At 37.8% G+C, this 27,985-nt stretch overlaps 1 protein-coding gene and 1 long non-coding RNA gene across 11 annotated transcripts in view; one reads left to right on the top strand and one right to left on the bottom strand.

Moving 5' to 3' along the window:
- Positions 1-27,985, bottom strand: part of LOC100744142 (transcriptional activator Myb) — a 42,670-nt gene that overhangs the window by 1,963 nt on the left and 12,722 nt on the right. Inside the window, exons 1-10 of one of the 4 annotated variants that reach the window (XM_033322294.1) lie at positions 26,954-27,141; positions 26,032-26,504; positions 8,778-8,943; positions 7,088-7,252; positions 5,047-5,368; positions 4,324-4,636; positions 3,830-4,239; positions 3,416-3,732; positions 3,038-3,127; positions 799-924 (exon numbers count right to left, since the gene is read on the bottom strand). In XM_033322294.1, coding sequence (XP_033178185.1) covers positions 799-924; positions 3,038-3,127; positions 3,416-3,732; positions 3,830-4,239; positions 4,324-4,636; positions 5,047-5,368; positions 7,088-7,252; positions 8,778-8,943; positions 26,032-26,126 — 2,004 coding nt within the window. In that variant the 5' untranslated portion in view covers positions 26,127-26,504; positions 26,954-27,141. Of the gene's footprint in view, positions 1-798; positions 925-3,037; positions 3,128-3,415; positions 3,733-3,829; positions 4,240-4,323; positions 4,637-5,046; positions 5,369-6,124; positions 6,242-7,087; positions 7,253-8,777; positions 8,944-26,031; positions 27,143-27,985 lie in introns of those variants that run through there. The other 3 variants (XM_012388776.3, XM_012388777.3, XM_024369588.2) reach the window with 3 other exon arrangements.
- LOC117152009 lies at positions 6,273-8,084 on the top strand. Of its 7 annotated transcripts, none has more exons than XR_004462222.1 (5): positions 6,273-6,408; positions 6,479-6,555; positions 6,632-6,786; positions 7,183-7,379; positions 7,741-8,084. It is a non-coding gene; the product is annotated as an uncharacterized LOC117152009 (long non-coding RNA). The 7 variants fall into 7 exon arrangements; XR_004462226.1 differs by having other exon boundaries at positions 7,176-7,379; XR_004462227.1 differs by having other exon boundaries at positions 6,632-6,834.

Below are 27,985 nucleotides of genomic sequence, written 5' to 3'. Positions count from 1 at the left end.
GGGGGGGGGGGGGATAAAGGCCCAGTACTGTATGCATGGGGATGGACAGCAAGGCAATGCTATGGACACCTTTGTGAAATATTCCAAAACACGTACTCTGATAGCGAAACGTTAAATTGGTCGTCATCTGATACTTATGATAGGATCTTTGCTATTGGGCTGTGGAAAATACAATGTGAAGAAGCTACAAGCACATGCCATTAAATATATGTTAAATTGCTCCTGCGTACTACCTGCATACTGGCTATCAGGTAATCGAAGCATGAATTTTATTTTTTAAAAATAGCAATTGTTCTTGACCGTGGTATAAATTTGGCCTAACATTACCCTTTAACGTTCGAGTTACAATACTCAACACACAAAGTACTATTAAAATCAGAAAATCAACAAAAATGCACATCATACATTTCTCTTGAGATCTTCATATACGAGATAGTAGATATATTAGCGACATCTAAGATATTTATACCTAAATTAATGCTGGAATTACTACATACGTAAATATGCTTCTTATATTTAAAAAAATTGCAGAATAAACATTATTAACTTTTAAATATTTAAGGTTATCTATTAATCAACCAATTTTGGTAGTTAATATCGACTGACAGAAGCTATGTAATACTACAAGGGTCTAGACTGTAAGGAAATCCGATCTCTCGCGACAGATGTCTTTCAGTATCCAAAAATTAAATACCACAGTGATGCGAGCAGAAATCTGACACGAAAATATCAAATCTCTAACACGATTAACCCTATCGAGGGTTGAACAGATTTTAGAAAGAAAAAGAAACCACTCACCTTGGCACGTTTGACTGGCCTAAGCGGTAGAGGGCTGAGAATACAACAGGGACTGTCGAACGCGTCGAACGTGATTGCTCTCTTGGCGTTAGGCTTCCGTTGTATGGACACAAAGTCGTGGGAAGTCTAGAAAGGATAGACACACTAGCTACAGCCGGCGATTAAAAGAACGCATTTATAGAAAATGTCTAACTATTCGAAAATTATTCCTATTCTTTTCTTTTTTGAGAAAAAATATTCGACTGACAAGATCTAAAAATTTTCAACGTCAACATAGACTTCAAAAGTCTTTAAGACAGTCAAAAGTCTTACGAAGAAAGAGAAACGGGGAGGGAATAAAAATATAAAGAAAGAGAAGGAGAAAGGACATACTTAGAAACAGAGAGGTTATGGGGAGCTTTTTCGAAGAATTAGAGGACTATATGTCAGTTCGATCATTTTATATGTTCATGTTTTTTTCACTGGGGCATATTTCACACTCATGCTAAGATTTCTACCACGTTTCATCGTAGAATGACTAGGCCTTTTAGGTATTTTGCTTTCCCTTTTTTTTTCTCATTTTCTTCGCACGGTTGCGAATTGGTATCGAAGAGAGCGGCATCTCGCGACCGACGGAGTCACCGCTTGAAAAAATTGTTCTTTGGACTTTGTCGACTTTCAGGACACAAAGGATGAGGGATGCAGGATGAAGAAATACTTTGGTACGCTAGGCCAGGCCTGTACAAGGGCGTTTTTACGTTTGAGTTAGTTATAAACATGCGGCAACTCAACGTTATTACCAAAGGAATAAAAAAAAAATATATATATAATATGTATATATATTAATATGATAATAAATAAACGTTATCTTTTATTTCTAATATATATATATGTATCTATATATATATATTATATATAATTATACAAGACATGATCCGGGAAACGATCGAAGGACGAAGGAGTCGCGAGGATATACAATTTGGAGTGTGTACAAAAATGGTTAACGCGCTCCATGCCGCGTGGATCACCGGTGATCCATCCTCCCGTTTAATATTGAAGTTTATTAATGACTAGGGAGACGAAACTAAAACTGGAAACACTTCGGTATAATCGATAGTCTCTTGTAATTAAATATTAAATAATCGTAGTATTTAGATACTAATACTATATTATAAATTTACATACACACATGTTTAACCTGTTGTGCACAGGATTTGTTCTTATAGTAACTTAGCCACTTCTGAAGTTAGGACTTACTAATAGCATTTTAAAAAAGCTTTTATATAATTGACTATTCCTTATCTTTTTATATAACAATAAATAATAAATTAAGTTTCACTGGGTTAAGTGTTTCCAGTTTACTTCGCTCCCAAAATACTAAATATACACAAATAATTTACACGAATAAACGTCAACAAAATGAAATAAAAAGAAATTAATGACACGAGTCTAAGGTATAATTTAATTCTTCGTAAAATTAATCGTAGAAGGAAAAAACTGAAGCAAACAAAAACAAAACAAGATCGACCATACATATCTACGTACATCGAAACCAAAGAGTCTGGATATTTGCAATGTATGTAGAATATAATATGATAAACATCGGCCAAAAAATAAACATTGTAATACACGCAAAAATATAAATTAAGTACTTCATAATACGGCTCCTTTGAGCCCATTGTTTCCTTAGTTCATGATCATAAGTTTCGCTTCAAGCACATAACATTGTTTCATATGCATAAATAATAATTTAACAAGGTAAGCATACGCGTTGTCAAAAAGAAAAAAATAAATTAATCATATAAATAAATCAAACCGATATTTTACGTCGTTATTAATTGTTAGTCGTGTTACTTTATTATTATAATACTTACGACTTAAGAAAAAAAAGATCGCTAATAATCTTTGGATTGGACGATACTAGGGCGACAAAAGGGAATCAATAATCATTACAATTACGAAGGACAAATACAAGGTTAATTCCTCGAGCGCCTTGGTTTTATAACATTTAGTCATAAATTAAAAGGAAAGAAAAATCGAAGAGAAAGATAGAGAAGGGGCGAGACATATTTAACGTTAATCGACAGGCAGGCATGATTGAGTAAAATATACTGAACAAAGGAGAGAGAAAGACAGTGTTAAACTAAGAGAGTTAAGAAAAGGCCGGCTAGCGTGTCTAGAGGCGATTGGTACGGGAATAATACCAGGATAGGGCGGGTTGAGTTTGCATCTGTGATTGAGTATGGACATGGTTCTCTACCTTTACGGGGCTAGTTCCTGCTGTTAAGAAACTATCCTCCAATGCCATGGATGCTGGTGAAAATAATACCGATGTGTCCAAACTTTTACTCTGTAATGTAAAGAAAATAAATTAGTGAACTAAATAACAATTTTATATACTAATGTTTAGACTGCGGATTTTTATGCATTAATGGAAAATTTAAAAGTGCAAAAATACATAAGATGTATATAATCTGTAAAAGTACATAAAATATTCGAAATAGGATATTCGTTTTAATATGTGACAGATAAAACAATTCTTTACTTAAATCCCGTTTTTTAAAGTATATTTATAAAAATATGAATTTTGCATAAATATTCGCTAATGTTACACTCTAAATATCGACATACAACTTACCGGCGTTTCTACAACGAAACTTATTTCGGAATTATCCTGGGAAGCGTTCGCCCAGGCTTGACAGAGTGCTTTACGCGCTCTCTTTCCACCAGGAGCGCTATTTTCTTTACCCCGCCGTCTAATCGTGCTGTAACCAGAGTCTTGAAGGATCGTGCTAGTCCCTGCTAGACATTCACGATCGGTTTCTTGTTTGATGATCTCCGTTAGAGCATCCAGACGACTTGGGGTGGCAGGTAACTGAGTAGTCGCGCCGCTGCGCCGTTCTAATTCTGCTAACGCGTTTTTGAACGGTGTTGGCGTTCTCGGTGTGTTCCCATCTATGACAAAAATATAATAATAGTAACAATATACAGTCTATCAAGTTCCAGATAAAATTAGAAAGCTAGGAACGAAGGATTTTATCAAAAACCTTACCATTCTGACTTCGTCGCAGACCAGTGGGTTGTGGTGTGGTGAGTGGACCAGGGCTGCTACCTTTAGGAGTACTTGCCCGTGGCCAGGGGGAGGTTTCAGGACTCAGGCTGTTCAAGAACTGTGACGGACTGAATGGCAATTGTTTGATGGGCGTGGATGGAGTGGTAACACCAGATTGTTGCTGTTGTTGGTTTATTAACAAGTAATCAGACTGATTCATATTCTCAGGTATTTCTGTCCTTTGCTGAAGGACCTGAGTATTTCTACGTCGACGGAGAATAGGGGGTGGACTGCTCCTTTCTTTCTCCGCTATGGCTTCTGGCATTTCCTCCAGGTCTGGCATGGGCATTAGTCTAATTTCTGAATTCTTTGAACTTGTCGCTTCACCTTGTATTTGCATATCAAAATACCTATATAAATAGACGTGTTAGTAAATGGGTAACTTCATTAAATACTTGAAAATTCTTATTTTTTAAACTTGTTTAATAACATACTTTGTAAAAGGTGAAATTTGTTCAGTCTTGACTCGAGAAGAACTTCCTCTTTTTGAAGGAGTATCTACTCGAGTTTCGTTATTGTGCGGCCGTTCATTCAGATTCAGAAGACCTTGGAAAGTTTGGTTATTTTGTTGATTATCCCAAGCCCTACTCCAGTCCAGCTGGTCGATACCCAGAGTATGCTGCTGCATAGTGGACACAGTTGTGCAGTTTTCGTTGTTCGCCGAATCTACCTTCAGACGACCTGAGATGTCCTCCTCTGCTTCTTTAGAGAGTACCGACGATTCTGTAGCTTTTCTTCTACCTCTTCCTGTAAGAGGAATTCACTTTTATCAAATGTTCCATTTTTTGATGATCTAACTTTTTACAAAAATATATCAATTTCAGTTAGCTAAATTAATATTCTTCTTTATCACTATTAGTTTATATTTCAATTAAAATTTAAAAATTGAAGATAAAGATTGAAAATAGGAATTAATACAGATTATTTTTCAAATTATATTCACGTGGATTTTATTTATTACATTCGTAGAAAATGTAAAGATGCAAAAATGCATATAATGCACATAATATGTAAAATCACATGAATTATTCAAATATCCAAAATATAGCCCTATTTTAGTTATAAAATATGAAAATAAAATAAAAGTTTCATAAAACTATAAATTTGCATAAATATTGGCATTCTAATAATAACATAATCAATGGATTGATAAGAACCTCTTGTGCTGGTGGCTCTACCACCATCTTCAGTTTCATATTTTCTCCTCATAGTGCTATTCCAATGATTTTTTATAGCATTATCCGTCCTGCCCGGCAGTAGTTTTGCTATTTTCGCCCATTGGTTTCCCACCCTGCGGTGAGCTTCCACAATAATCCTGTCCTCCGCCTCTGTCCACGCAGTTTTCTTGATGCCCGGATTCAAATGGTTGTGCCATCTTTCCCGACACTGCTTACCGATACGGCCCTTTAGATGTCGGGCAATTAATGTCCACTTCTTCGGTCCGTATCGTTCCACTAATTCTACTACTTTTTCGTCCTCCTGCGAATGTCACCGATCATCAGTACACGGAATGATTCGGGTACTTATGGTTGATGGATGAAACTACTGATAGGACATTAAAATTGATTCTCATGTATTTTATATACTGACTTTTCCATTTTCAATATATGACTACTTTAATATTTGTTTTTATAATTGGTATTGCCGTTTGAAAACTAGATGTCGCGACTGATATAGGATTCAGAATCTTGATTGTAAGCTTGGCGAAGTTTTGATGTAAACTGACAATAATCATTTTTAGTACAAAGATAAATTAGGAGAGAATTTTTGGGAGAAATTAGTTAAAAACCAGAGTGCAAACATTTTAGTATTAAACCAGAACTTTACTTGTCGACTGAAAAATCTCGATTAAAGAATGTCGACTTTTCACCAGATGCGACATCCTGCTCCCTGAAAAGCAACCAAAGCGCCGTGAAAGTTCTGATCGGACGAGTTCTCACCGGAAGGCAGGTCCAACACGCGAGTAATTTCTCGAAGGCGAGGAGAAGAGTCGAAGGAAGGTAAGAGAACAAGGCGGTAGGTCGAGAGAAGGCGGCGGAAAGGAAAGGAGAAGAGGACACACGCGGAGATGATCCTCGAGTGCACCGAGGGAAAGAAGCAACGAAAACAGTGAAGAAAGGACAGAGGGGAAAGAGGATGCAACGAGGACGCTCCTACACCATGAAGAATCAGGTGCACACCAATATAGGGCCTCTTCATGACGGAGTGTACGCGACTTTCAGAGGCTTTACTTGCCCTTGGCTGTTGCCAAGTGCATTGGCACGACGACGACGCAGCATCTCCGCGGACCTCTCGTGGCTCTTTTTCTTGTTGCATACCCCACCGTGGCGACCGTCGGCGGACAGAGGGAGAGAAAGAGAGCGCTGCCTCCGCTACGTGTAGGCGTACGTGTTGTGCAGGGCCGTGCCGTTATGAATTCAAACCTTCAAGCTTTAGATGCACCCAAGAAGAACCATCTTGATCGTTACTGGTGCGGAAGTGATGACCTTGGAGCGTTTTAAGTCGAAATTGGTATTTAGGTTAGGTTTTCGTTGGACAAAATTAAATTGCATAGGTTTAGGACATTGTTATTATTGATGGCAATAATAGGTCAATAGGTCTCATAGCACAGGCTCATGGTGACATCTGGTGGTCAATAGAGGAAACGCTTGATGTGTATTTACTCGGTATTTATAGACTACCTGATACAGATACATTTCTTAAAGCAGATATGAAAAACTTAAGACAGTTTCCTTGTTCCAGAGGGAAAGTTGCAAGGAACCGTTACGCGATCGTCAATTCAAACGTCTCCTCTGCCAAATACGTGGACAGACCTGCCCATGATGGGTGAAGGGGTGTAACGGATCTTCCCGAACTTTCGCGAAATCTGGACTGGTTGGCCATCCGGTGAAAAGCAGGTTGATATAACTTAACCTTTTATTACAATGTGACTATATCGAACAAAGGTATACATATACATAACCCAAATACTAGTTACTAACGATAACATAATATTTTCTTAATTTCTATTTAGAATTTGCAATACTGAACTAGAGTCCTAAATTAGAGTAATCTTAACTTCTAAATTAGGATCTACATATATAGAATAGTAAAAGAATTAAAGATTTCTCACTTTATACAAAGGAATACAAAATAAAAAATGTGTAAATTCGTCTTTACTTATAAATACTAAATAAGAATTTAATTTCATTAATTTACCTCTTTTGTCCATGGTCCCTTGACCAATTCCGGATTCACAACCTTCGCCCATCTTTGCTGACACTGAACGTCACTTCTGTCTGGAAAGTGGCCAGCTATGACATCCCATCGAAGTCCGGTCCCAAGTTGCTCAGCGTTGCTTACTAGCTGCTTCAACAGACCGTCCTGAAACCCATTTAAATGGAACATATATTACACATAGGTAGGAGCAATGTAACGCTGTAAGGTGGTAACTTAAAACTTCACATGCAATGCAAGATATTTTAATAAACATTACCCTGTCTTAAAACAGGTGCGTATGAAGAAGACCATTGACTTGCTGTGCTAAATTCATGTTAATAATTTTACTCGTGCAATGTATACTTCCGATTGAAACATTCGAGAAAGGCATCATTTTTAGTTATGTTAATTTTTGCAGGATATCTTTTAATTTAATATCTGCAGTATAATTTTATTTTTTTTTAATTGAAAGTTCCAATTTTTTTGCAAATTAATCAGATACATTCTTGTGAAAAATATTATGCTAAAAGTAAAAAAAAATGATGTACATATGAAGATGAAGCTTAATTGCAACATTAACCTTTTATGATATGGATGGAATTATAATTAGAAACGAATATGGAGAAGTATAAAAGTTGCAGCCTTTTTTGCAGGTTTGTTTGGCACGTTTTTATGGATGAAATTAAACTAGAAATACGAGGAAAAGAACGAAACTCATATCGAGATGAAGCTTAATACTTTAGTACTATAACATTTACTATATGGATGTGGTTGTAATTAAAAAGTAATGTAGAAATAACTCTATCGTACGAAATTATAAAATGATGCAGATATTTCAAATTTCAAATACCGAGGATTACACGATACCATAGAGATACTGTAGATTCAAGAAGAGAATGGAAGAAGAAATAGGGAATAAAATATTCCAAATTTTAAGATGGATGTATGAGAATTTTCACTTGGCAATTGCATCAGATTAAAGAAGAGAATAAGAAGAGAGAGAATGAAAAAAGTCATGTAACAAATGGGATCGATAGGCCTATGTGATGTTTCCCACGGGAAACCATACGGCGCTGCCCGTTCTTTATAGCCGCGCATATGACTATGGGGTGGTCGAGGGCATCTGCCCGCGAACGTAACTCGTTGTAGAAGGTACGAAGGGTGGACCTTTTTTCGAAGCCTATGCTCATTGTATCCTCCCCTTTCGCGTTACATCCGATCAAAGTCACGGTATAATGACGCGATCACGTGTGCATTCTCTCAGCTATCAAGGTGCGTCACAGAGAAACAGGGGAAAGGAAAATACCGTGGAACATTTTTCTTATCACGGTGACCAATGAACTTTGGTCCAGTTCAATTTCTCTAAATAGTTTCACGAAAATTCTTTTAGGGGGAATCTTGCAACACATTTCAAAAGAGATTACAAATTTTTATTATTTTTTAATCTTCTCTGGACTGAACAAATTCGCAACGTTTAAATTAGCAGTCATATTTATAATTTTAGAAGTAAACAAAATCACTAATTCTTTCTATTTTTTTTTTTTTTTTTTTTTTGACAGTGTTTACAACAATGAAAAAGTTTGCAACATTTGAGTTAGAGATGCGTGTATTGTGTATACATAATTATAAAAGTAAATAAAAAATTCAAATTTAAATGTTTCAGAATATGTAACATGGAATTTCCGATTACCTCCTCTTTGGTCCATCTTCCTTTGTTTATGTGTTTTCCTTGACCATTACTGCTCGCATTTGTTGTGTTTGGGTTCTGCGACTGATTGCTGGCTCCACGACAAGCAATGATATTGTACTCGTTGTCAGACTCTCCCCCGCTACTAGAATCGTAACCAGAGCGCGATCTAGAGAAACAGAAAGAACATTGTTTTTCAGTAACTTGAAAATCATAAACGTGAAATTCGTGATTAAAGGTATATCACAATTGAAGTTTGATTTACAATAACGTTTACACCTCAAGAAAAATATTTCTCCAAATATGTATTTATTAAACTTAAAATTAAAATTTACAAATGTATTGATTTTAATCTGAAATGGCCACAAATGCCTTCCTAATAATTGTCATTTCATTTATTTCATTTCTTAGAGAAATAAAAGTGAAGAAAGTGTAACAGTATGTTAAAGCCAAAATCTATTTTTGATTAATATTTTATAACAATATTGAAACTAGAAAGTGATACATAAGAAATCTTTCTTCGACAAAAATTCTCACACTGACGTTACGAAATCTTTTTTTTTTTACAATACAATCCAATTTGAAGATGAGTGTGGTTCAAGAGGGATGTAGAAATTCGCGAAAAAATCGAACGTGCGAACGTGTAACGGATATAGCTATTTTTTTTTTGTCCGTACAAAGGCGAAGACGGGAAATCATGGATGGCTGACCATCCATCCTGCGCGCGCTTCTTCCTCTTCTTTGTCGAAGGAACTATCGCGCACTCACCACCCCTTTGTTCTTCACCCTTTCCTAAAACCGCCAACCAAGAGGCAATCTTGACCACAGTCTGGCCAGTGTCAGTTTTTGCGGTTACAAATGGTTTGTTCCTTCATCATCTTCAAGGATTTCCTGTCTACTTCTTCCGCAAATGATCGTTATTCATTCCCGCCCCCCCTCTCACACTATTCCTTAATTTTTTCTCTTTACGAAAGGCTCTTGGTAAAATTTAAAAAGAAAGATAGAATCACCCACTTTTTTGCTCAATTTGTCGTTCTTCTTATTCATTTCTTCTTATTCAGTTTGTATTTATTATTTACATAAATGTTTCTCTTTTATATATTTTTCATGATAGGAAGCTAAAAGAGCGTCCCACTCTACCCGGAAGTAACTTACACATACAGTAGATATATATAACCTCATTACAGATGAAAGAGTTCACTGTATCTGTCAAGGTCATCTGCTATAATTTCATCAATCAAAACTCTGTTAACCTCAATTTTTTACAGGATGTTCCTTATTTTGAATTTAATGGTATTCGTTCCAGCCAATCAGAAGTACTTTAAGAAAACACTTTTGATTATTAATTTTTATTACTTGAAACTCTTAAAAAACGATTACTGAGAGAAAGATTCTATCTCAAAGATTTTGTCTAATATGTAATTACTCATCTAAGAATCTCTGTTGTATTTGTTTAATTCCTTGCTCATTTTTCTAAGAAAATAATAGTGCCATATAAGTGTAGTAAAATGACTTCAAAAGGAGCCTCTTTGACTAATGTGTAGAAAGTTTCACATTCGTGGAAAGGCAACAGAGCTGATATTACACAATAATCCATCGTCAAGTGCAATTAGCCAACAGTTGGCTGCACGTTATACCAACGTATTTACATTCCAGCCACTGTGGAGTCTATGTTTGCCGGATGACGTAATTTGACGACGATAACTGGTCAGCTCGAGATGAAACACACACGTATGTATATAACGTTATGTACTCCTCCACATAGAGAAATCAAACGCAACGGTCCGAATGCTTGTTATGTTTACTGTTTCAGGCAGGCCACGACCGGCATTTCCGCTGCACGCAGCTATATCGTGCGAGCCTTCACCAAACGGCGCTCGTTTAACCCCTTTGTTCCGTCAGAGTACGCTGCAAAGACACCGCAGCGGCGCCCGAGCGAAACCGAGCACAAAAGTTCACTATACCGAACCGTTCGTCATTGTTCTGACACAATTATTTCGAATCAACGTGCAGAAAATGATGTAATATGATCTCCAATATTTTAAACAGACCTATTACACTTGACATTGCTGGATACATAATAATACAAAATTTGGAATCGTTATATATCTTATGGGAATCAAGAATTTAAAACAAGTTTTAATTGGAATTCTATTAGTTTAGAAGATATCTTTATCAAAGATTTATTAAAATAAAGAAAGTGTAACTAAAGTTATATAATGATAAATATAATAAATATTAATAACTATAACTATTCCTAATTTTCATTTTCACGTCAATTATACGTGACGAATTCATACTGCGTTCCCATGTATCAAAAGATGTGCCATCATCCTTATTAGTACTAAAATATCATAACCTTTATACTACCGAAACAAATCAAAAAGCCATTAATCCAACCGATAAGCTGACAGCTGAAGTTTTTTTTTTTATAATCCTAGCGTTAAATTTGCAAATTAGACCCGTCTTTCGAAATTTAATTATAATATAACAAACTCACTAATTGATGGAAGCGCAACGGCAAGAAATAATTGCTGCCTATTACTGCGATATGGTAAAAGTAGGATTCCAGCGCCGGAAATTACCAGTTACCCTTGAATCCTTAATTAACAAATTTTGATGGACTCATCGTGATTGATTATAATCTTTACTAATAATGGATGCAACCATTTTTTTATTATTATTTATTACTATTTAATAATTGATATATATTTTACTATTATTTGGTAATCTTTATTTCGATCAACTAAGAAGCAATATAGAGCCGAGGGGTATCTCTGTAGGCTCAGGGCGGAAAATAATGACAACGATAAGGTTCACCAACCATCTGCGTTTCGCATATGTTTATATGACGCGTATACTTGTGGCATCCTACAAGCGCTATCGTTCCATAACCTTCCATTGTAAGTACTTCATTGCCAGATACATACATACATGCATACACACATCACATAGCCACCTTCTTCTCTCGGTACGCGCAGCTGCTTGTTGGTGAGACAGAAAGAAAGGGGCGAGTGCACTAGGGTGAAAAAGTACCGAAGAGCATGAAAAGAGAATCACTAAATTTGCTTATACTCTATTAGGCTTCACCTATCATGAATTCAAAAATGTTTCGCCAATAGAAGGTTTACGATATGCCTCTTTTATCTTTACATTTGTTATTTGTACTAGTATGTGTACACAAGTGTGTTTTGAAAGCGATCATTTTGTTATTAAACCATGTTTTCTTTTCGTGTCGTATCGATGTCCAACAACGAAAGCAACGATCACTATCCCAGTGAAACTTCTTGGAATCCTTCATCCATCACCGAAGTAGGTATCGAGATAAGAAAACGAAAGTACTTATGTATATAAGTCCCATGAAAGTCAGCGGCAAATCAGGCGTCACTAGTTTACATTTGATTAAGCCATTAAGGGCAGTGAAATAATGCGTACAAAATATGTAAACGAAAAATTATTCCACGTAAACTCACAATACGCACCGAATTTGAAGATCTGAAAATCCGAAAATCTGAAGATCTCAAAATTTAAAAGTTCGAAAGCTTGAAAATTTGAAAATCTGAAAATAAAATGTTACCTTAGCGCAATATTAATCCTTATTGAGACAAAAAATCTCACAATTCCTTCTCGTCTCGATTAAGCGTCTATTTAACAACCAATAAAATCTTGAATATAACCAATAGAAATTCCTCTTTTTATCCCTTCCAGTTGTTTCCTGGCCTTAAAAGACCGATACCATAGAACACGCATGCGCATATTTACTCAGGCAAGCACGTGGCAACCGTGCTACTACAGGAAACGCGCGTTTTCATCTTCGCAGCTGTTTTCACGTCGGTGAGAGAAATTCGTATAAAACGCAATCGATGCACTCTGTAATTGAGCTTTTAATTGGCGGAGGCTAGCAATGCAATCTTCGCTGCCCGAATACGATGACTTTCTGCAGGTGCACATATGTTTACGTTCCCGGCTGTAGACAAGTCGGGAATACGTTATGAAGCGTTCACTCACGAGGGAATGCTAGGAACTGAAAGGGGAGTGCCGCCGTTCAGGTGGAATGTCTTCTGCATACAGGACGTGTCGCTTAAAAAAAGTGAACACTGCAAAATTCGTGAAACTATGCAAACAAATACTTGCCGGTGATTTGTCGCTCGACTTGCACGTGACAGGGTTGATTGAGCAACCATATTGACTTTTATATACCTTCTTTTAACAGAGCTTTTAAAATTTAAAGCCTCGTCATTCAAATTTATAGACAGGATTTTGGAGGTTAGACGCCATTTCTGTCAAGATTATAGTATTGTAAATTGTAAAAGAATATATCTGTTCATAATTGTGATTTGTGTAAGATTAGTAATATTTATATATAATTGCACACACAAAAATGGTTTTCCAAAATTTGAATAATATTGTCATAGTAATAAATGGACTATAGATAATAATATTTGTTATAGAAAAGAACCGACTTACAGGCGATGAATTTCAATGTCTAGAATGTCATAGACTTCCATGACATGTCGAGGTGTCTAATCGCGGTATATCTCTTCACAACGTGTCTTCCATGAGAATTTGCTAGATACACAGTCAAGCTGATACCAGCCATATTTGAATTCGTAAGTTGACAGATTCTTAAATGTCATTTCTACGAAAAATAGCTATTAACAATGTTAAAAAACACAACTAATATTAGACATAAAATATATTTAAATGTATACATGGGTAAAATGTTATATATTATAATAGAATAATATTCCTTGTACGCATGCGCAGTTACAATAACAATCACATAGAACAATTGAACAACCCTTTTTTCGGGTGCAGTAGAATTTCCATGAAAACAAATCCTCGGAATACAAGAATGGAATGCACAAATCGCATTTTTGTGCATCCTCCTTTTCACTTTCTACTTTGTATGACTAAACGAGAGTCTGGAGCGGAGGCAGAACGTGCGCAGAATGGTGGAACGTCTGTCCGGTATTCGACTGGGCTTCATTCAAATTTGAAAGTAAGAATGGAGGAGACGGTGCGAACCACGTGCACTTGATACACCTCGTCACGTGTGAACCAACACGTCATAAATGTACGAAACACATGAATTATTTTTCCACAACACACGATTATTAAAATACTTTAATAAACAAAATATGCCAAAAGAACAAAAATGTGAATAACTATCATTATTCAATTTATCAAAAAATTCATACCATCAGTGAAAAAATGTTCAGAATGGGGAAGAAAGAATAAATTAGCGAATGAGATAGAATAAACAGAAGAAGGAGACAAGAAGACTGCTAAAAAAGAGAACACACTATATTTTGCCACGTTCCGATGTCTCTTGGTCCAGCTTTCGCGACCAACTCTTTACTACCTACTTAGTCGTGACGCGCGAAAAAAAAGGACAGAAATATCGCTGGGAATCGCAAATACACAGTCGGAGACGATCGGTATCCGTTCCTCCTCCTTTTTTTTCACTCGCGTTATGTAAAGGCTTTCGCCTTCGTGGAAGTTCTAACGGTCGCGGATATCCTTGAGTTTAAATCCCGAGACACGTGGCTAGACGCAGGACTTCCTCCGGCATTCTCACGATCCGCGAAAATATGTGCGCACATCGTATATACATATGTATGTATATGTACACCACGGTGCGATAGCCGAGAGAGGTTATATAGATAGAAAGAATCAGCACTGTGCGAACGTACGATGTTTGTTAACCCTGAATGGTGGTGGTGTGATTCCCTTCACGCCTCACCACGTCGAAAGTATCGCGAATAAATTACAAAAATGACCGCTGTCATGAATATTTATACGGAACAGACATCTAACGTTTTTTTATTGATGACGATTGCGAAAAACGATGTAGGATGAGATCGGTCATCGTTCGAGATACCATCAAATTGATTTAACTTGTAAAGCAATCAAGCACGAAGCATATGTAATATAGTGACGAAACTGAGTACTTAAAATTTGATGGCACTGATAACTATACTATTTTAATTTTTGTAGTCGATCCTAATTAATTGTAGAATCTGTTTCTTTCCATTTCTATCTTTATTTTATTTATGTAATCCAAATGTGGAATTTTGGTAAAAAGATTGGTAGATAAAATGGTCAAAAATAGTTTAAAAAAAAGGAAACGGAAGCAGACGGAATGCTGAAAAAAGATGCGGGAGCGATAAGTCGAAGAAAGGGCACGTGGACAGGCGAAGAATAACTGATAAAATCATCACGATTTTACCTAACACGTGACACTCGCGGTGGAAACAAGGGACAAGCGAAACGACTCAACCGAGACACTCATTAATCAATTTAGGACACTAACTCCATACGTGGAGTAAATGGGGTGATAGAGAGGGAAGAGAGAGAAAGAGAGAGTAAAATTCGAAGGGAACACGCGAGAGGACAGGGTGCGAATGAGAACGCAAAAGGAAGATAGGAATAAGTAGTGGTGACACAGGAAAGAGAAGGGTAATACGCTAGCGGATCACGTCGGATTTTATATCTTCCTATCCTCTTACCTCGGTGCTTCTCACTTCCTGTTTGGTCAAAAGGGTAATTGTAATTTCCTGACCTAACCGCTAAAACTTCTACAGGACATTCAAATTATGATGCAAAGAAAAATTAAAAAACAAAGAAGGAAAATTAAGTGGGTTTCATTGTATGATAATTTACCAACTAATAATATCATTAGTAATATTAGCAAGTGCCAAATTGTAGGTTATGGACATCTACTATATAGCGTCAAAATTTCACATTGAGTAGTACTATCAACTGTCTTATAATTTGTAGAATTGATCTGTGTAAAACAACACTTGTTTTATTGTCAAATTTGTTACTGGTATGCACAATAATATTAGCACTCGTAATTTATGACTTGTAATTTGTAAGATTTTACTAATAATATTAGTTCAATTCTTCAAGAAACCTCAGATTATTTTGATGAAACAAATTAAATAGAAGACTGGCAATATTTTAACTTCGGTAAACTCTAATGAATAATTCTACCTCAATACATTTGTAATGATACATTTTTATGTAGAAATGTTTTGTTTTAGAAATTCGCACGAATTGAGAATACAAGAGTCAAACCCACCTCTCCTCCCCCCGTTTCTTTCAAGTTTAGCTGTCAAGCGAATTGAACGTATCGGTTGCTAAGCTCCCTTCTCTCCCCAAATCAGCATGCGAAACTACTGTCGGAGGTCGAGGACGTCCGGTCAAAATTTCCAATCGGCTGGTTTAACCTCGGCGACAAGAAAGCGCCGTGCCGTAGTTGCGAGGCGAAATGAATGAACAAGCTCTCACACTTAGCGTTTACTTGAAAGGTGGCGACACAAGCAGGTGCTGTGCCACAGCTGTCCCCTTTGTCTAGGACTTCGGACGCTATATGACTAAAGTGGTCTGTATGATCTCAATGACAATTATTCCAATGAAATTCGATAACTATTATCTGGTATTAATCTTCATTAAGATTTATACTTTCACATGTGTTGTTTCCTAATCTTAAGATATGTAGATTTAAAAGTTTTACTCATTTGGTTAATTATTAGCATCAATAATATCTAACAAGAATATTATGGAAAATTATCGTTTTTGTTAGCGGATATTGAATCTTAAGATAGAGAATACTTTTAATTTCAATATTTACTTCCAACTACAGAAAACTATTCTAAGACTATTCTAACCATATAAGATTTATGAAATTACTTGTTAGGTATAGAGGGCAAAAAAACTATTCAGTACTTAAGAATTTAACAAATATTAAATCATTTACACCCAACAATATTTTATTGTCCACAAATCATGTTTGTGACAGATACCGACTAACGGTAAATATCGTCCCAACTTAGTGTATTTTTCATTACATCGATCGGTTCATCAAAGAAACAAGGTGTTACCAAGGCAACGAGGTAAATCTTGGTGAATTTCAGATAATAAATACCTATTGACCCAACAGAACGCGGTAAGAAGAGGGTTAACGAAGCTATTCACTGAACGATATTGCATCGTGGATACGCGATTACACGTTCATTTCCCCCTCTTCGAATTTTCGAGTTTCACGACGAAAATCGAGCGTCTCGTGAGAAAGCGAGAGAAAAAAGAAACCCATCGTGGCTACGCACACCGCGACTATGGACATCTGCCGAAGTTCCGAACTTTCCCCTCTTTTTGACCACTTCCTTGCGAGTTGTCTGCCGTATTCTCGTTCCCCCTCTTTTACCCCATCGTTTGCAACGAGCAGCCCTAAGGCTAGCAATCTTCCTTTTTCTTTCTTTCACCTTCCTTCCTTCCTTCCGTCCGCCTGTTGCTCGTCACGCAACAATAAGGTTATTGCGCGAACCAGCCGATGTCCCTTCCCAAGTAATGTCCACTATTTGTGTGTCCCATGGTCATGGTTCGTCGGAAAAAGCCAGACAGCAGACCTATAACGCCTCTTTGCCTCGTTTTGTACGTATCCTTCCGAGATCATATCGCCTGGTCGAGAAACGTATCAAAGCTTGGAGAGATATGAAAAAAAGGTATGCATAATGTAACGTTCTGAAAATATCATGACAGATATACGTTTGTAGATGGCGGACCTACTGCAGCGATAATGGAGGATTGTGTACCAAACTGGAGAGGTCAACGTCCGGATTATTGTTCTTCCAAAGAGCTACACGTTTCATTTCGAAATTCTTTAGAAAAAAGTTCTTTTAATAGTCTAATAGTCAATTCTACCTCATTTACATTCTAGGAGATATTTACGAATAGAATTTTTTATCGTAATAATCCTTTTAACCTTTTTGATAATGCAGATGGCTATATTTAACTATTATTGTGATTATTGTGATTGACTGTAACCAATCAGAAGCGCTCACTATATAAATACTAAAGGTAATTATAGCCACTCAACATATTGTTTCCTTTACAATATTTTACGCAGTTCACATATTCTTTATGACAGCAGTACATTATATAGCACCCACAGTGCTGTAGTAAAAGTGGTTAATCTCAGATAATTTTTCTCTTTTACGCAAGATTACATATCTCTTCCCTCCGCACGGCATTATATAAACTCAACTTAGACGCTGCGTGACTCGTTAACCAATTAAGGGCCAACTATGTGTTAAGGCAACATTTCATTCAAAATGTTCAGCCACTTTATCTTATATTATTAGATTCTACTTCTTAATATTTGATTATGGAAAGAAACTTAAAAAATTGAATATCTGTTTCGGTACTATACCTCTATACATTCTACAATGAAATTTGAAGAAATTAAAATATTTATAGCATTATAATATAAATCTCTTCTGTATCTCAAATCTCTTGTCTTTTAAATTATGGAAATTATTTTAGATTTCCATAATGTACCTGTCATTATAATATGCAAACTTTAAATCCCTTGCTAAAAGCAGTATGTAATGTATACCTTCTTACATATTTCAATAATATTATATATAGACTTTATAGCATAAAGTGATCTACAATCAAAATGTTTATATTATAAATTGCAGCTAATATAAACTTTTATGTATTATCTATTAAACTGCTTGATCCTTAGTAAATTGACGCACCGGATGCTATCCCTCAAGCGGACAAATTCGAAAAGTGTTATCTGGAGAGCGCACCGCTCCTCCGTGGGTAACGGGTCAAGAGTAAGGGTCAATGCAACCGTTATCATCCGGGGCCCCATTTGGTCGCGTGCGACGCGGTTGCCGGCACAATTGATTCTGTCGTCGATTTTCCAAAGTTACAGACCAGGTGCAAGGGATCCATTGGTCCCTGGCCGTCAGCTGCTACCCCCACGACCCACCCCCTCGCCACACAGGCCGACCAACACATGATGTACTCGCGCGTTCCTCAATTTGTGCGTTTAAAAAGCCTCTCGTGCCGCGGAGCCACCGATGAAAGGGAACGCCCTGGTAAAATATGCGGAATTTCCAAGTAGACCGGTGCGCCGTCTTACGGGATCCTATGAGCGCGCTGTTCTATCATCAGCGGGACAGGTGATCATGACAAATTGCCTGTCGGGACCGTACTCTACTTTTACCGCCATCTTACGATTTTCACTGTTCCTCTTCCTTGTACACATTCTTATATTACTTATATTATGAAATATATTATTTTAATCCTAGTATTGGTCATCGTTGGTTTTGCGTGACTTTATGCGGTAGTATATTTATTTTTTGCTTCGGAACGTATAGTAAAAATTAGATAATTTTTGTTAATAATAATTTTTTTGATAGAGACTATCCCTGCCCCGTATTACAGAGTTCTTTATTTTGTTTGTTTGGTCGAATTAATTCAATTTTGATATTAAAGGACGAAGAATTTAATACCATGTGTCATGAGAAATATTAGTTGCTAAGTAACTATCTATAAAACGTAGTACTACGATGATTCATGAAGAATTCTCAAACGGTAGAAAATACTGTGTAATCCGTGGATAATCAAGGATTCGATGTCACGAAGCTGTTACGTCGGCGCTGTGGCGAGTTATTCAATGAACCATGTACAGTACACTTTCAATCGGCATCTAGGCACGACTTGTGGTTGCTTGATTCATGAATGGCATTAAGGGAATCTGTCTCGAGCACGACAAGGTGATAAGACGAAAAAAGATTGAATGAGGACGACCATAAGCGAGGAGGATGAGGAAGACGAGTCAAGATCAAGGTCAACGCGTTTCGGAATCTTCGTTCCTTCGCGAACCGGTCGGAGAAATTCCAACAGAATAATTGGTAGAAAAAGGAAACTAACGAAGTTCCAATCCTTTATCAAGATAAACCATATAAACGACGATCGAGAAACTTGATTCCTAATGTCAGGTTAGACTATTTAGAAATATCAAATTTTGTGATAGCTGACGAATTAGAAAGCGAATGAGAAATCGTACGAATACACCTGCGATTGTTCCACTGATGGCGAGCCCAATGATAGCTTGTACTACTTGGCAACACGTTTTGAAAGTATGGATTAATGACAGCTCGACCCGTACACGGCGCTCGACCCGCCACCTTGTGTTCGCCAAAAGGAGTAACAAAGATAGCTGTTTCAACGAAACAGCCTGTTATGTATTTGGTTCCTAAGCTTATAATAAAAATTCCATCGTAAAGAGATAAAACTTCCGTTCCAATTAGACGCGGCAGAATATTGTCAAATTTTCTCCTAAACTTTGTATTTGAACTTTACCGACGGACCACACACGCTCTTATATAAATGAATCTCGAAACAAGTCAGAAAGCTAGTACATACATACTTGTACGATTCATTCCGTGAAAGAGAGCCAGATATATGTATGTATATTCGAATTTGTTCGGGTTCGAACACGTTCCCCGCGCATAGGGTGCATGGATAGGTATATACCTAACACATATTCACGTAAATATTCGTGTACATGTACGTACGTATGTATATAAGATCAAACGAGGCAGGCAACGACATCAGGGTAGAAGTCCTTATGAGAGACATCTGGCTACCACCTGCCTTGATGCCCTCGCATTGCCAAACTTCCCCCCAATAGAACTCTCCCCGAGCATGCGCACCCGCTCCTATGACGCATACATGTGAACGCACGTGTATATGAAGATGCACGTGTTCGAACGCGTCAAAGAGCTTCACTGTAACTAAATCGTCAATCGAACACACGGATTTTTAGTCTTCCCTCTGTTTCCTGTCTTATTCCTCGAATAATGTCGATGCTTTTTTGCATTTGAGGCCGATGTATCCAGGTTAGGTTAGTAGCTGAAGATTCTACAATTAAACTAGAAAATTTCGATCCATTGCGGATGAGAGATTCCACGTTGATTGATTACATTCTAAATTAAATTTTCAGTTCCAAAAATTAAAAAATTTTCAGTTTCTAGAATTAAAAATGTTCAGTATTCAAAATTTACATTCTCAATTTACAAAATTCTTGGTTTAAAAATTGTGAAGATGCATAATACAAAATAGTAATTCAATGACACAAATGCACCCATAATTAACAATATATCATTTCATTAACATCCTTCTCGGGATATGACCGACTAAGCTAACCCCGAAACGCGCATATGTCACTTTTAGTTCAAAAGCATACGCTATAGCAAGATAGGCGAGAGAAATTCTCGTGCCCCTAGGGGTATATTGGTATTAAAAAAAAGGAGGAAAAAAAGAAGAAAAAATGAAAGAGAGAGAAAAGAAAAAAGGGGGAAATCCCCTCAGTAGCGAGCTTCATCCCCCTCGGCTCGGGAGGTGCGCGTCGTGCACCACCACACGCCTTACCCCGTATACAACAACCAATTGTAAATCGAGCAACGAGCCACCCGGTGCTCGTTCCCATGACAAGTGCGATGGGTATTTTCTCCTCGTGAATCTTTAATTCTACCGTGGGAATCGAGGCTGCACATCGCGAAGAATCAACCTCATGGTTGATCCATGCGCACCTTGCTAATGCCGACTGATTAGAGTATTAGAGAGCCGGAGCACGAATCTCGATTTTATCTACCCCGAGCTAACTCTACGCCACTGTATCGAGTCGAAAGATCGACCCTGACGCGCGTGGAACTGACCACGCGGTACGCGGTAAACTTTCGAGTCTAGACTTGATTATCGACCGATAGTGCTAGCTCGGAATGAACATCGAGTAATTTATGATTTATTAATATTTGAGTGAAATTCTTTCCCTTTATGACGTAGGAAGTTTGTGACATAATACAAACATAACTCAAAATTATAGATTTTTACATTTATTTAAATATCAAATCTGTTATATGATTTTAAAGTAATATTTTAAGAAATGATTCCTACGCTTTTATATCTGTATAAACTAATCTAACCAACCGAGTCACGATTCCAATTCAATCAAAAGCCTAAACGCATAACCTAACGCGTAGTCGAGTGGATCATCGAATCGAATGAGAAATGCATATGATGTAATATAGATGGACAGGCATTAATAAAGGAAAAATTAAAATAAAACGGCGGCACAATGATTGAAGGGAATATTCGAGGGCAAGAGGAGATCATTAGAATTCATCATGTCACCGGGTGAACGAAAGCGGCGTCAGTCTATCATTTGGCCGTCCCTCGGTTGAGAACAATTCGAAAACATATGCTCCGGTGCTTTTGGAAGACTCAATAGAATATAAGAAGGCGTCGCGTCACAGACGAGAAGGCGCGCATGCAAAAGCCTTTGCTAGGCCAAAGTCGTTCCAGACTGCGGTCTTTCTTGACTGGAGCAGATGCTGGAAATCAGGCTCGCTCTTGTGTGTATGCCCTCCTGACGATCGACGACGACGTCGACCCTTGAACGAGTGTACCAAACCCAACATCGAAAATAATGATACGAATGAGGAGAAGAGAACGGGCTGTAGGCAGAAAAGAGAGAGAGAGAGAGAGAGAGAGAGAGAGAGAGAGAGAGAGAGAGAGAGAGAGAGAGAGAGAGAGAGAGAGAGAGAGAGAGAGAGAGAGAGAGAGAGAGAGAGAGAGAGAGAGAGAGAGAGAGAGAGAGAGAGAGAGAGAGAGAGAGAGAGAGAGAGAGAGAGAGAGAGAGAGAGAGAGAGAGAGAGAGAGAGAGAGAGAGAGAGAGAGAGAGAGAGAGAGAGAGAGAGAGAGAGAGAGAGAGAGAGAGAGAGAGAGAGAGAGAGAGAGAGAGAGAGAGAGAGAGAGAGAGAGAGAGAGAGAGAGAGAGAGAGAGAGAGAGAGAGAGAGAGAGAGAGAGAGAGAGAGAGAGAGAGAGAGAGAGAGAGAGAGAGAGAGAGAGAGAGAGAGAGAAAGAAAGAGAGAGAGAGAGAGAGAGAGAGAGAGAGAGAGAGAGAGACGGAGAAAAAATTGTTCTTTCTTCTGGGGGGACTTCCTCAAGAGGCCCAGTCGCGAATCTCGTCAGCAGAACTGGAATCCCTTCGAGAAATTTGTTACTTGACATCTTTTCAGATCTCTTTCCATCTCCCTCTTTCCTTTTTTTCATTGTCTTCCTCTATCTTTTTCTTGTTATACATATTTCTTATGTCGTTGCCTTACAATATTGTCCGCCAGAAGCTTTAAAAAGAAGCACAGCTGCTTAAACGGTTATTTAATTGTCATCTAAAAGAACACTCCTCCGTTACGAATTTAAATGACCACCGGCGCGATCTAGCGGAGATTTTATGCACAGATACGAGGTACCCGAGACGCTGTCACGAATTCTAGGAATTCGTTGTCGTAAAACCCGCTTGAATCTCATCTAAAATTAGATCGATCTGCGAGGATCGTATTCTAAGTTTACTATGCACCCTGGTTGCACCGAGGTAACCTCACGCGTCGGTAGATTCGTTTTTTTAGGAAGTACCACACGCGATGAAAGCGGCGCGATAAAAACAAATCTATCTTTATCTGTTCAAATTCGTTATAATTCTCGATAACAATATTCGATCTATATCATTAATACAATTACATACCATTAGTTTGTTGTACTATTATGGCTATATTGCTTATCAATCAATATAAATCATGAAACATGGTATCTTTTCCTAATTTAAACGCTTTCGCAAGCTTTCCTCTAGCATTGTAGTTTCTTAGCAATCCATAAATTCAAGACATTGCTAAGAAACCCAATCACGCGTTTCCTGTCCTATTCTGCCTGTGCAAGTAGCATCCTGCTGCCTCCAGAAAGAGAATAAAACAGTGTCTAAGATCAGACGACGGATTTCCATGAAACGCCTTGAGTCGGTTTCCGGACAAAAGTTACAGCTAAAACACGTTCCGTTTATCTCGTACAACCTACACGTGGATTCGTCTCAACTTTGGCAATCTCCCGTTGACCCAAACCGCATGTCCTTCTCTCTGAACAGATATATCTGTGTACCTATCTCTCTGTTTCGTCCCCACTCCATCACTAAGCAGCGCGCACAGCGGATCATTCACGAAGTAATCACGTGTGTCTTGGGTCTAGTATGATGTTCTCCTCGTTGTAACTCATAATTTCCGCGTTTCACGTTTTTGACGTGATCCTTCCCTTCCTAGGATGGTGCCCAAGTGCGAACTTTTCAAAATTCAACGAACCTTTGTGCCTTGTCTCTCATCCTTCGATCACCTCGGCTCTTTCTTTCTATTCTTTCCTTCTTCCTTTTGCCAAACGTGATTTCGCGTTTTCAACGGGTTTGGAATCTTGATTTACCAGATATACTTCTTCAATTTCGTGGCTTTTTTACTTTTCTTTTTTCAGCCCACATTTCGTGCCGTGCATCGGAGCCCAGATATTAAATTCTTTGCATCAAGCAAACTGTTCTTTCTTCTTTTTTCTTTACCATTTTATTATGGCATGAAGTGTAATCTTAGTGCCAAAATGTTATTGTTAGAAGATTTTTAGTTAAAAAAAGTATTTAGTGGAAAAATTAGCAAATCATCAGCTTATTTAACATGGGAACAATGAGGAACACGTATCGAAAGGCGGTCAGGGTTGGCTATTATGCCAGTTCAGAAAATGGATAATACGCTGGACCATCGGTTAAAGGACGAAGGCTCAAACCCGTCCGTCAACAAACGAAATAAACGACTGGAGAATTCTCAACGGGTTCGATCTGAAACCGGGTTTAAATCTCCTTTAGCCGAGAACAAGTCGCTCCGGCTGTAGACCTGTATGCGCGCTCGCGCGTTTTCACGAAAGCAGACCCTGGGCCCCAATACAGAACCCTGGTCTTTTTCCCTCTGGCTTCGAGCGATAAACCAGCCTAAAGTGGGATATCTGCTAGGTAACAACACGAGGGATAGCCGGAGGTTCCTTCCAGCATGCCTGATGCTTTTCCTTTCGGCCTGCCTCTCTCTGTTTGTCTCTTCCCCCCTTCTCCCCCGTCCTAGCTATTCGGCATTCTCAACCTACTGGGTGACTTTTCGAAAATGCCGTCCGTCTGTCTTCTCTAACGCATTCGTAATCATGGATGGAACAACTGTTGATGTGAATCCACGAAAAAATTTTTTAAAGACGCTCTATTATTCTTCAAAAAGATTTCCCAAAAACTTCATTTTAAACGATTTTTATTCTTTGTCATATTCAAGGTAATAGATTTGACTTTTTAATTTCGAAAATAGTTAGAAGGTTAGGTAGATTCGTGCCAAAGTTTAAACTGTACAAAGTTTCACTTTTTCAGTAAAGAGAAATAACGAATATCTCAGACTGTGAGAGAATTAGAGTGTGAATGTTTATGCAGATACATATTTTTATAAAAATAAATTTAAAAATGGACCCTAAGTAGTGGCTTGTATTTATAACCTAAATATTATAACAAAAATATTACTCTGAATATCTTATACATTTTTGCATACATTTTGTCTTTTATTTCTCATAAATACATAAACATTCTCGATTTAATCATTATGTTCTAACCTTAATTTATTATTTCCAGAATTATTCACTTATTTTGTTTTCAATTATTAATTTTGTAATTTTACTAAATAATTGTACTAAAATAATTGTACTAAAATTGTAATTGTACTAAATCTAGTAATTTTTCTTTGATTATTGATCTTATAGTAGTTTTTATAAACGTAAATATAAACATTATTTGAAGCACAGTCGAGGGAGTGAACACACATGTACAGTGACATTGTAATCTATCCTGAGATAAGGCCGCATCCTTTGATACCGACGCTAACATGGAGACTTCCGTTGTTCCGCAACGAGATTTTTCGAATGTTTATTACATGTTCCACGTTTCCAGCCAGAGACTGGCTGTATGCGTTTGTTTTGATAAAACGCCTGAATATCGAGTCTAGTTGCGCTGACAGTTTGCACGAGATAAAGTCGAGGACCGGTGAGAATTTAAATAAGCAGATAACATTGCAGTAAAATCTGGATAGCTATTAAACTCAAGACAGCACGTTATCGAAGAATCACATTTTCTGATTACCTACCTCAACTCTTAGTAAAAAGTGTCCAGCCACGCGTAATAATACCAAATTAACAAAAATACTAAAATTTGTCAAATAATATAATGTCATTTTGGAATATTTGAGCATTATAAAGTATTCATTCTTAATTAATCTAATATTAATTGTATTTGATCAAAGGCTTTTTGTAATATATCAAAAAAGTATATAGTTTGTATGTCAAAACGCCTTACGTTTTCATTAATTTATTCGGGAGGGATGATAATCATCAAAGATAATCGCTAAAGAAATTGAATACAATGTCCAACTAAAAATTACAGAATTATCCCAGGAAATGTTATATTAAAGTATAACGATAATCAACCATGCGATCAAGATGGATGATGTGTTCGTGTAAATCATTGAAGAAAGACTGATGTGCACATGATATGTTACTTACGCTTCGGTGGGTGGCGGAGAGTAAAAAGATGAGTGGTAGGTAGCAATATCCACGGCCTTCGCTGGCAATAGCAGTCTACTCGACACTACATCCATTCTCACGGATAGTCTTCCAAGAAAACTCGCGGTCAGAGGGTTCTGAATGGTTTTCGACGGACTCAGTCCCGAAAACTCGAACTCCACAGCCTCTCGACAATACTATCTCCCTTTCTATCTTTCCTTCAGTACTTTACGTACTACCCACAGTACCGACAACACAAACCATCGTCAAAACTCTCCGTTAATAAATCGTTAATATTTTGTGTACCTCTGATAAATATTGAACCCCTGGCCCCCCACTAAATCAGTTCGATTTTTAACGCGAAAGGCATGTTCGATCGCTTTTTCAATATCTGATAGAACTTTGTCTACCAGTCGTTCACGACTCGTTGCTATTTACAATACATAAAGATCAGCACGCAATTCCCACGAGACCTGCGAAAACATAAGAACTTCGTATGCCTCTCTATCTCGCTTCGTCTTGATTACACGCACTATCTTTCTCTCTTTCCTTTTGTCTAATTTTCATAAAGTAACAATACACTTCTTTCTTTTAGTTCCGTATTTATTCACCAGCGATGTGACGTACTTATTGTATAATGGATATCTTGTTAAACCAGATTTATCGACACGTGAGAACTATCGACGAACGACGGTGAAAAAGAACGTAATTCCTCACAGAGTCTTTAGTTAAATAGAGAAGAGAATGTTTGGGCGCACGCGTCGCGACAATGCAATGAGCGTTTACTCGAATGCAGCGAGGGGAAAAAAGCGTTGTCGCCAAGGCAGCTAGGTCCAGGAGAGGAAAAAAGCACGACACGGAGAGAACGGAAACGATCGTTGGAGCCGAAAAACAAAAACGATTCCAGAAGCCTTGCACATACGGTCCTTGTCGATCGAACACGCGTTTCTTTCTCATCGGTCGATTCTCGAGTTTCCTTCAGCCTGGTTATCCATTATGCAAAACTTAGCGAGATTCGTTACGGGTTTTTGTCTTGTCGCGACGCGCGCCCAAAATCGAGCACAGTCACGCGGGCGTCTCGACCTGTCACCGTTTAGATTTGAACTAAAGGTACCGGCTGGATTGTCGGCGGCCTGCGCATGAGGACGATCCCTACTCCCTACTCCCTAACGTGCTCTCGTGCTGGGCTGTTGGCAACGTAGTGGGGAAAGATACGGTCGCAGTTGCTCGACGAGGGTAGGGAAGGACAGGAGAGCCACGGGACGAGGAGATGGTACACTGAGGGCGCAATCAAATGACGACCGTCCCTATATGTGTCCCAGTATGTGTGCGCTTATATCACTTTGTGTGCGTTCTTAGCTACATATGCCCTCCATCGCCCGTACACTCATTCAGACCTATGGAAAAAAATAATCGAATGGTGGATGCTGTGATGAAAGCTCTCTCGTTAAACCCTTCCTTATTTTGGCATTAATGTATAGATGTATGTAGAGGCCGAAAGATAAAAGATTGGAATATAGATATACAAGGTACGAAGCAATATGTGGTACAATAGGGCAGAAGGTTATTTTACACACAAAAATAAGTGAAATATGTAGAATAACACGATAATATACTTCAAAAAGGTAAGTTTACTAATTTGTCATGTATGTATATTTGAATTTGGCTAATTCCGGCCTGAGCAGGACTGAATAATCGACAGAAGCATATTCTATGTATTAAAATATGTCGGAAAAAATTAAGTTTTAATTAATTAAAATATTATTTCGAAAAAAATTAAGTTTGAAAATTCACCAAGTACATATATACCAGATTAGGTATATATACTTACATACGCTCAAATTTGAGTTTGTCAAACATGAGACATTAACACGTTACGCCGGGCGTACCACCGGTGATTCACGCTTAAGTTCCCTATCAGGCGGCGTGCACCACCGGTGGCTCACACTTGAAT

Source organism: Bombus impatiens, unplaced genomic scaffold (assembly GCF_000188095.3).
Source record: "Bombus impatiens unplaced genomic scaffold, BIMP_2.2 scf_0582, whole genome shotgun sequence".
NCBI lineage: Eukaryota > Metazoa > Arthropoda > Insecta > Hymenoptera > Apidae > Bombus > Bombus impatiens.
The sequence above is the reverse complement of the archived record's forward strand: the minus strand, read 5'-3'. Positions and strand labels throughout refer to the sequence as shown.